General features: G+C 40.7%; 1 protein-coding gene and 2 pseudogenes across 2 annotated transcripts; all 3 read left to right on the top strand.

Annotated features, from left to right (window-relative positions):
* LOC143845952 (cytochrome P450 71AU50-like) lies at nucleotides 1-1,803 on the top strand (annotated as a pseudogene). The gene is made up of 2 exons (XR_013234602.1): nucleotides 1-984; nucleotides 1,072-1,803. The product of XR_013234602.1 is annotated as a cytochrome P450 71AU50-like (transcript).
* A 1,099-nt stretch (nucleotides 1,804-2,902) lies between these two features.
* Nucleotides 2,903-5,482, top strand: LOC143892075 (cytochrome P450 71AU50 pseudogene; annotated as a pseudogene).
* A 2,046-nt stretch (nucleotides 5,483-7,528) lies between these two features.
* LOC143892300 (cytochrome P450 71AU50-like) lies at nucleotides 7,529-9,627 on the top strand. Its single transcript, XM_077396816.1, has 2 exons — nucleotides 7,529-8,484; nucleotides 8,594-9,627. Exons 1-2 carry the CDS (start codon nucleotides 7,558-7,560, stop codon nucleotides 9,203-9,205), a joined length of 1,539 nt encoding a protein of 512 aa, XP_077252931.1. The 5' UTR covers nucleotides 7,529-7,557; the 3' UTR covers nucleotides 9,206-9,627.
* Nucleotides 9,628-9,944: the final 317 nt, after the last annotated feature.

Below are 9,944 nucleotides of genomic sequence, written 5' to 3'. Positions count from 1 at the left end.
TCACAATGCAAATCTGCACCAATAGGTTTGTATTAAATAGTAGCAAGCTCTCTCTCTCGAGAATAATAGAGGAGTGGATGTGTTACTTGGTCAGAGCTATGGCTTTCATCTCATCTTGGACTGCCCTTCTCATGGTAATGGTGGCAGGGATATGGTCATTTGCCTATCTCCTAAATGCAAGAAGAGGTAAAGGAAAGAAGTTACCTCCTGGCCCTAGAGGACTACCTATTTTGGGGAACCTTCACAGGTTGGGCGAGCTCTCTCATCTTGACCTCCATAGGTTATCTAAGGACTATGGTCCCATTATGTACATGCGCCTCGGCCTATTTCCGGCCGTGCTCATCTCTTCCCCTGAAGCTGCACAAGAGTTCCTTAAGACCTATGACCATGTGTTCGCCAGTAGGTCAGTTAGCGGCGCAGGCAAATACCTGGCCTACAACCGCAAAGACATTGTTTTCGCCGAGTATGGGCCCTATTGGCGTAAGGCACGTAAATTTTGCACCTTAGAGTTGCTTAGCAACCTTAAGATCGACTCCTTCAAGTCCATGAGAAGAGAAGAGTTGGCCCTCCTTATCCAGTCTATCAAAGATGTATCGAAATCACGCATTGCCATCGATGTCAGTGCTAAGGTCGCATCTCTTGGTGCGGACATAACATGTATGTTTGGCAAGAAGTATAAGGACGAGGATTTGGACGAGAAGGGATTCAAAGCGATCCTTCAGGAAACCCTCAGATTGGCCGCGGCTTTTAATGTATCTGATTATATCCCCTACCTTGAGGCACTAGATCTTCAAGGGTTGAGGCGCCGGATGAAAGAGGTTAGCAAGGTTTTGGAATCACTTCTTAGAGAAAATCATTGATGAACATATACGTGCCAGCGACCGAACGCATCATAAGGATTTCGTCGATGTAATGTTATCCCTCATGGAATCAAGCGACACCGAGTTCCAAGTCAAGAGAACCAACATCAAAGCAATCTCATTGGTAAGGAAATATGATTTTAATTAGCAATTGGATCTATGACTTAAGCTTGTGTGCATAAACCATGTAAAATACCATTTTTTTTCGTAGGATATGCTTTTGGGTGGAATGGATACTTCAGCATGCGAAATCGAGTGGGCTCTCTCAGAGTTTCCGCGAGTGATGAAAAAGGTACAAGAAGAGTTGGAGAGTGTGGTGGGCTTGGATCGAGTCATCGAGGAATCAGACTTGGTTAACTTGAAGTACCTATACATGGTGGTGAAGGAAAGCATGAGACTCCACCCTGTCGCTCCATTGTTCGCACCTCATGAGGCCATGGAGGACTGCATGGTTAATGGCTTTTACATTCCAAAAACTTCTCGTGTCATCTAAATTGTTGGGCAATTGGGCGAGACCCTGATGCGTGGCCCACCCTGAAGATTTCTATCCTGAGAGGTTCATCGGCACCGATGTAGATATCAGGGGCCACCATTTCCAACTTATTCCTTTTGGGTCTGGGCGAAGAAGTTGCCCTGGATTGCAATTGGGCCTCACTGTGGTTCAATTTGTATTGGCACAATTGGTTCATTGCTTTGATTGGGAGCTTCCAAATGGAATGTCCTCAGCTGATTTGGACATGACAGAGAAATTTAGTCTTGTCGTACCGAGAGCTATCATGAGATATGACATGCTGTACTCTTCCATGTATTTTATATTCTTCCTTATATTGATTGATTGTAATAATGACATCCTACTGTCATGAGATATGACATGCTGTACTCTTCCATGTATAGAACACCCTATTCATTATAAATATAGAGCGGCAATCCAAAGAATGGATATGCAACATTTGTCTTAATCTTTTGTTTTCACGGACCCTATTCATTATAAACTGTCTATAAGATGGAACACCCTATTCATTATAAACTGTCTATAAGATGGAACGCAATGCAAATATGTTGTTCCCCAAAAAATCATCATCCTATGGGAACAATTTTTGGCGAACAACCTATTTACGTTGTGTTCCATCTTATGGACGGTTTGGATCATCCTATGATGTGTTCCGTACAGTACTTTAAAAAAAAAAATAAGAGACTATAAGGGCTTACACCATATAAAAACTCGGCTTTTCCTTTTCTGTGTTTATAAAAAGGCAGTACATGCCAAAAACGAGTAGTAGAAGCAAAGAAGAGAAAAAGTGTGAACAGTAGAGTTGTAAAGAAGAAAGTGAAAAACGTTCCGGTGAGAAAAGTGTATACGTGAGTTTATTTGTGAATAAATTTTAGAAGAGAAATCGCTCTCTCTCTCCCCCTTCCTTTGTGATGTGTCTTTTGTGGGTATTGCTTCTTGGTTGTTAGTTGTGCTGACCAAGTGTATCAAAGCTTGATTCTTTGATCCTTGATTTTTCTGCATGGCTGACTTCAACATCATTTTTTTTCTAGGTACAAACACTTGAACTAGCCATGTGCCGGCTTTTATTAAAAGAATTTTTTTCTTTTTTTAGAGGTAAATCTGGATTGATATCTGTCCTCAAGGACTTTCAAATGAGGTAGGCTCCAATCCTGAACTTATTTGTTTGAATATTGTACTTAAAAATTTTTGATGGATAATACTAGGGAGGGTGCGAATCTAGTCATAGCAAGGACTTTCAAATGATGTATCTTTTTTCTCATCAATATATCTGGTTGGGGTCTGCCTAACCCAGCTTACCCATAAATAAATAAATAAATAAAAAGGACTTTCAAATGAGGTAGGCCCCAATCCTGATTTTCAATAACTTCCCATAAAGATATGGCGTCTTATTTCAGTATTTGATTCAATATTGGCAGCGTAGGAAATTTAATGATACACCCACTCTAACTTCTGCCTTCTTAATTATTGTCTTGTTTATAAGAACAGAGTTGCAGAACTCAAGAAAGAAGGAATAATAATAGAGGAGTCAATGGGTTGCTTAACCAGAGCCATTGCTACCATGTCCACTCGGACTGCCCTTCTCTTGGTAATGTTGGCAGGGATCTGGTCATTTGCCTATCTCATACAAGCTAAAAGAGGAAAAGGAAAGAAGTTACCTCCTGGTCCTCTAGGGCTACCTGTTTTAGGGAACTTTCACGGGTTGGGAGAACTCCCTCATCACGACCTCCATAGATTAGCCAAAGACTATGGCCCCATCATGTACATACGCCTAGTGTTAGAAAATTGATGTGCAAATCTGTAATTTATGATTCGAGAATACCTTATAACAAATTAATCTCACAACTTGAAGACAGAGATCAATAATACTATTTTCTGCAATAATGATCTGTAAAGGAAAAAAGAAATCGTTAGATCACTTATCGAGTTGAAGCATAAAGAATCTTCGCTGTCCTTAAGGCAAATCTCACCCCACTATGACGAATCAACGGTGCAGATGGGCGTCTCGACGTATGCCTCCAGGATACAACAACTCTCGCTCCAGGGGTGTGCACTCACACAGCCCGGATGCCTAAGAACTCGCTTATATTGCCAAAAGCCTTGAGCAGAAAACCAAAGAGAAAACCAGAGAAGAGAAAGAGCAGAAGAAGAATCCGTCAAGGATATCTTTCTGTTTTCTCTAAAACCGATTTATATAGAAAGGTAATCGATACGTTATGGTGAAATGTCGCACTCTTTTAGTGCGTGAGAGACGTTTTCCAAACGGTCATTAAACCACGATTAAGGAATCTCAAACGGTGCCATTTCAAAAAAAAAAAGGAATCTCAAACGGTAAAAAAGAGTTAAAACAAAAATAAATAAATTTTTGACCGTTAAAAGGAAAAAATAAATAAAGAAAAAGAAAAGACTTAGGTCCACGCGCGCGGCCGGCCGATGGGGGCATGGCGGCGCGCGTGTGTGGTAAGATCAAAAGCCCACCGGACCCAAGTGGGCGATCCGTGCGCATAGGATCCCCATGACCTCCTGTTTATTCACAAGGTTAAGAGAGTGAAAGTATATATATGGCTACTCTCATCTTCTCATACTTCTCATCTAGGACTAAAGTTTTCTCATGACTTTAGTTTTTTTGGAGGAAAGCCCAAAAGCATACATATAATGACTAAAAACACCCAATTGTAAGTTTGAATTACAAAAAGACTTTTTTTTCACATAAAAAGTCAACACCTAGGCCTAGTCCAGACCGTGGTCGTCTCCTCCCCAAAGGAAGCCCAAGAGTTCCTTAAAACACATGACCTTGTGTTCGCCGGTAGGCCATTCAGCGCGGCCTGGAAATACATGGCCTACAACCGAAAAGATATTGTTTTCGCCAATTATGGCCCTTATTGGCGTAACGCGCGCAAATTTTGCACCTTAGAGTTGCTTAGCAATCTTAAGATCGATGCATTCAAGTCCATGAGGAGAGAAGAGGTGGCCCTCCTTATCAAGTCGATCAAAGATATCTCCAATTCTCGTGTTGCTATTGATCTTAGTGCTAAGGTGTCATCTCTTGGCGCGGATATAACATGTATGATGGTGTTTGGGAAGAAGTACATGGATAAGGATTTGGAAGATGGGGGCTTCAAAACAGTCCTCCAAGAAACACTCAGATTGGCAGCGGCTTTCAATGTAGCCGATTATATCCCCTCTCTTGAGGCACTAGACCTTCAAGGGCTGAGGCGCCGCATGAAAACCATTGCCAAGCTCTTAGATGACTTCTTGGAGAAAATCATTGATGATCACATCCATGCCAGTAACTTGATGAATCATAAGGATTTTGTCGATGTCATGTTATCGCTCATGGAATCAAAGGACACCGACTTCCAAGTCGATCGAACAAGTATCAAAGGAATCCTGCTGGTAAGGAAACATAACTTAATTTAATTAGCAATCCAATCTATATATTATAAGCTTGTGTACATGAACCATGTGAAATAAAAAAAAATTTCCGTAGGATATGCTTTTGGGAGGAATGGATACATCATCATGCTCAATCGAGTGGGCTCTCTCGGAGCTCCTTAGGAATCCACAAGTGATGAAAAAGGTCCAAGAAGAGTTGGAGAGTGTGGTGGGTATGGATCGAGTCATGGAGGAGACAGACTTGGTTAACTTGAAGTACTTACACATGGTGGTGAAAGAGAGCATGAGGCTCCACCCTGTGGCACCCTTGTTCGCTCCTCACGAGGCCATAGAAGACTGCATGGTTAATGGATTATACATTCCAAAAAAATCTCGTATCATCATAAATTGTTGGGCAATTGGGAGAGACCCTGATGCATGGCCCAACCCCGAACAATTCTATCCTGAGAGGTTCATGGGCACCGATGTAGATATCAGGGGTCACCATTTCCAACTTATTCCTTTTGGGTCTGGACGAAGAAGTTGCCCTGGATTGAAATTGGGCCTCACAGTTGTTCAATTTGTATTGGCACAATTGGTTCATTGCTTTGATTGGGAGCTTCCAAATGGAATGTCCCCAGCTGATTTGGACATGACAGAGAAATTTAGTCTCGTAGTGCCTAGAGTTAACCATCTATTGGCTATTCCAACATATGGCCTTTGTGGATCTCAATAATATTTTGCTGAGTAGTTTTTTTAAGCAATTTGAGCATGTTTACTTACTAGCGAGAGTATTATCTAAAAAGGCCCAAAGTGGTGTACCTACTTCTACTGCAAAGAAAGAGTTTGTTGTGTGTTATGAGGCTACTGTATACTTAGGCATTAGGATTGTGAAATTATATCACGGGCTTTGAGTTGTATACTCAATCTCTAGGCCATTGGTTCTCTATTCCGATGATTTCGCTACAATTTTCATCTATAAGAACAATGACAATAGAAAAAAGCACATTGACATAAAGGAGAAATTATATGGTGGCCGACCATGAAGCCGTCAAATATCAAGGACATACCACCCTTGATATTTGATCCAACAGCAGCATCTTAAAAAGTGCACTTGGATCAAATATCAAGGGTGGTAACGTTTTGACGGTACTTGACGGTCGGACACCATATAAAAACTCGACATAGACCATGTTCGAAACTACATTTTTTATCATTAGATGACTATTAAAAACGGGAAATGATAAATGCGCCCCTTTTCATTACCTGGGACACCCAGCTGCAGTGTATCGATGATTGCAAAGGGGCTGATGTACTTCACGTCAGAAAGACTCAACGAATTTGATTATCACGTACACTGCAGTTGGCTGTCCCATGTGATGAAAATGGGTGCATTTGTCATTTCCTTTAAAAAATGAGGAGTTCTAAAATGAAGGGTGCCCTTGCAGAAAAGGGATAAAAAGTGCCCCCATTGTTGTAAGTCAACAATGTGAATTAAATAGGATAAAAAGTCAAAGAACATTAAATGCGCATTGGTGATGTACAACCAATGGAGGCGCCCTTTCATCCCTTTTTTGCTAGGGCGCCCTTCAGTTTAGCGCTCCTCTACAAACATTTATACTTGATTGATGATTACAGATCCAATGACAAAATGCTTCTCTCCAGATTGTATAAGGAACAAGTAGAGTTTATGAGACTTATTAGATAATTTAGTGTTTGATTTTTAATTTTGAGATTTTAAGTGTAATAATATTGTAACTAAATTTGGACTATTCTTATTATTTTAAGAGTTTATGAAGGTATTTCTTGTAGTTTCTATACTAGATTTGTAGTTAAACTATGTTTTAGGTAATTAAAATTCTAGTCTAATTGGCAGTTTACATAGATAAGACGTGAAGAACTGAGAGGATTTTAACTAGATGGTCTTTGTTTTGCCAAGGAAAAAGCTTATGATTCCATTGATCCATACAGAAGGACATAGTTGAATCAAAAGATCTTTCCACAATCACAATGATCACAGACAAAAAAAAAATTCAACGACAGGATGGATCGCGACAATTGTGAAGCATGATGAATCTGATCGTTGATGACTAGAGCTGGCATTAAGATTTTATTGAAATGTAACGAAAACTACCCCCAAATAATTTTCAATATACAGCGAATTTTAATATTAAACTCGTCTCAGGCAGAGGCCGATTTTATTTTTTAAAGACATTAATTGTTAAGTTTTTTTTATAGGTAAAGGAATTACACAACCTCGTGGTGTCATTGGAAGTATTTTCCAAGTGACATAGGCTCAAGCCTGAATTTCAATGACTTCAGATAACAATATGACAACTTATTTGTTACGATATTGACTAGGTGCAAAAGTTAAAGATACACCACCTTTCTCCTGTCCGGGCCTATTCATCGACTCGTGTAACAGCAGAGTTGCCAAGGAAAAATAACTTTTGGGTGACAATGTCAACAGTGATGGAAAAATAAATTATTGTAGTTGCCAATTTAGAATGTAGAAAGGTCCAAACTACACTGGACAACGCTCGTGATGACGAATTTTCAATATCTATTTTTGAGTTTTTTTTTTTATGGTGGGTCGACACGATTAGGCCCCAATTTGTTATAAAATAACCTTTTTTTTTGTCTTTTTTCTTATCATAATAGGAAGGACTCACACCGGATTTGAATTTCTTCAAAAAAGATCTGTCTAGCTTTTTTTTTGTTTGAATATTGACCACATGCAACATTTAAAGATATCTCCATTATCATCCCACTTGTTAATTGACTAGTATATAAAAACATTGCAGATCTCTAATGGAGGGGTGGAGGTGTTGCTTTTCTAGAGCCATGGTTACCATGTCCTCTTGGACTGCCTTTCTCTTAGTGGTGGTGGCTGGGCTCTGGTCATTTGTTTATCTCCTACGCTCAAGAAGAGATAAAGGAAAGAAGTTTCCTCCTGGTCCTCGAGGACTACCTATTTTGGGGAACCTTCACAGGTTGGGAGAGCTCCCCCATCATGACCTCCATAGATTAGCCAAGGACTATGGCCCCATCATGTACATGCGCCTCGGTCTAGTCCCGACCGTGGTCATCTCGTCCCCTGAGGCCGCCCAAGAGTTCCTCAAGACACATGACCTTGTGTTCGCCAGTAGGCCATTCACCGGCGCCGCCAAACACATGGCCTACGACCAGAAAGACATTGTCTTTGCCGAGTATGGCCCTTATTGGCGTAACGCGCGTAAATTGTGCACCTTAGAGTTGCTTAGCAACCTTAAGATCGACTCCTTCAAGTCCATGAGGAGGGAACAATTGACTCTCCTAGTCCAGTCTCTCAAGGATATCTCCAATTCTCGCGTTACCATCGACCTTAGTGCTAATGTGGTAACTCTCAGCGCGGACATGACATGTATGATGGTGTTTGGCAAGAAGTACAGAGATGAGGATTTGGACGAGAAGGGTTTCAAAGCAGTTCTCCAAGAAGCACTCAGATTGTCTGCGGCTTTCAACGTAGCTGATTATATTCCCTGCCTGGAGGCATTTGATCTTCAAGGGCTGATGCGCCGCATGAAATGGATTAGCACTGTCATGGACAAATTCTTAGAGAAAATCATCGATGAGCACGTACGTGCGGGCAGGGATACCACTCATCATAAGGATTTCGTCGATGTCATGTTATCCCTCATGGAGTCCAAGGAAAACGAGTTCCAAGTCGATCGAAATAACATCAAAGCAATCATACAGGTAAGGAATCATGACTTTAATTACCAATTCTATATGTGTTACTCTTTAAGTTTGTAATTATAAAATTATGATTGTGTACATAAACCATTTGATTTACTATTTTTCGTAGGATATGCTTTTGGCTGCAATGGATACATCAGCATGCTCAATAGAGTGGGCGCTCTCGGAGCTCCTTAGGAATCCAAGAGTGATGAAGAAAGTGCAGGAAGAGTTGGAGAGTGTGGTTGGCTTGGAGCGAATCGTCGAAGAGTCTGATTTGGTTAACTTGGAGTACTTGTACATGGTGGTGAAAGAAAGCATGAGGCTCCATCCTGTGGCCCCATTACTCGCTCCTCACGAGTCGATGGAAGACTGCGTTGTTAATGGCTTTTTCATTCCTAAAAAATCTCGGGTCATCATAAATTTTTGGGCGATCGGACGAGACCCCAATGTTTGGGCTAGCCCCGAAGAATTCTATCCTGAGAGGTTCATCGGCACCGATATAGATGTTAAGGGACGCCATTTTCAACTGATTCCATTTGGGTCTGGACGTAGAAGTTGTCCTGGAATGCAATTAGGCCTCACAGTGGTTCAATTGGTGCTGGCTCAGTTGATGCATTGTTTTGATTGGGAACTTCCAAATGGAATGTCTCCATCTGATTTGGACATGACTGAGAAGTTTAGTCTCGTGGTGCCTAGAGCTAATCATCTATTGGCTATTCCTACTTATCGCCTTCGTTAATCTAAGAAATATCTGATTTAAGGGTGGATTGACTAAGCAAATCTAGTGCTTCTGTCCTTGGGGTGATAAATCCTTTAATTACATTGTTATACGTATCTTGATTAAACCCCTGAAATCGATATCCGCTTGTACAGTGTACCCTTCCCGTTAACTATGCAAGGATAAAATAAACCCCGCACCCTTTTTATCCCTATTATTGAGAACAACCCTATTAGCTTTTAGCTTTGTTGTTTATTTCATTTTAAGAATCTAGGTAGCTTGGCTTGCCGTAATGTGATGCATCCTTTGTTGAACTTATTAAATGCCCGTTCAGTTTTTATGGAATAGCTCTGGGAAGACATCATCTTTGCAGAGGCCTAAATAGATTGTAACACAAGTGTGTTTGTAAAATGCATTTTTTTATATTTTCTACTTAAATCATCCTTGGAGAGGCCTAAATATTGTCTGTTGTTCATTGAAAATGTATTTTATTGGTTAATAGGGTTCTTAATCGTGAATATGTGATACTGAGTTTATCTAGCTGAAGCATTAAGTCTTGTATAATCTTCTTTTTCTCCTTCAATCCTCTCTGCCCAGCATGCTACGGTTGATCATCTCTCTCTCTCTCTCTCTCTCTCTCTCTCTCTCTCTCTCTCTCTCTCTCTCTCCATCTAATGTGTAGCGTCAGAGATAATTTCCTGTCCGAGATATTTTTCTCACTTCTTCTCACTTCCCAGTTCCTCCCTCTCTCTCTCTCTCT

The sequence above is a fragment of the Tasmannia lanceolata genome, unplaced genomic scaffold (assembly GCF_043159265.1).
Source record: "Tasmannia lanceolata isolate RefF3 unplaced genomic scaffold, GAP_Taslan_0.1 ptg000015l, whole genome shotgun sequence".
Classification (NCBI taxonomy): domain Eukaryota; kingdom Viridiplantae; phylum Streptophyta; class Magnoliopsida; order Canellales; family Winteraceae; genus Tasmannia; species Tasmannia lanceolata.
The sequence above is the reverse complement of the archived record's forward strand: the minus strand, read 5'-3'. Positions and strand labels throughout refer to the sequence as shown.

Bases quoted from the DNA above. Each gene is read 5' to 3' on its own strand.
- LOC143892300 (XM_077396816.1), top strand. From the start codon at position 7,558: ATGGAGGGGTGGAGGTGTTGCTTTTCTAGAGCCATGGTTACCATGTCC. The intron at 8,485-8,593 runs GTAAGGAATCAT...TATTTTTCGTAG, and splicing joins ACATCAAAGCAATCATACAG to GATATGCTTTTGGCTGCAAT.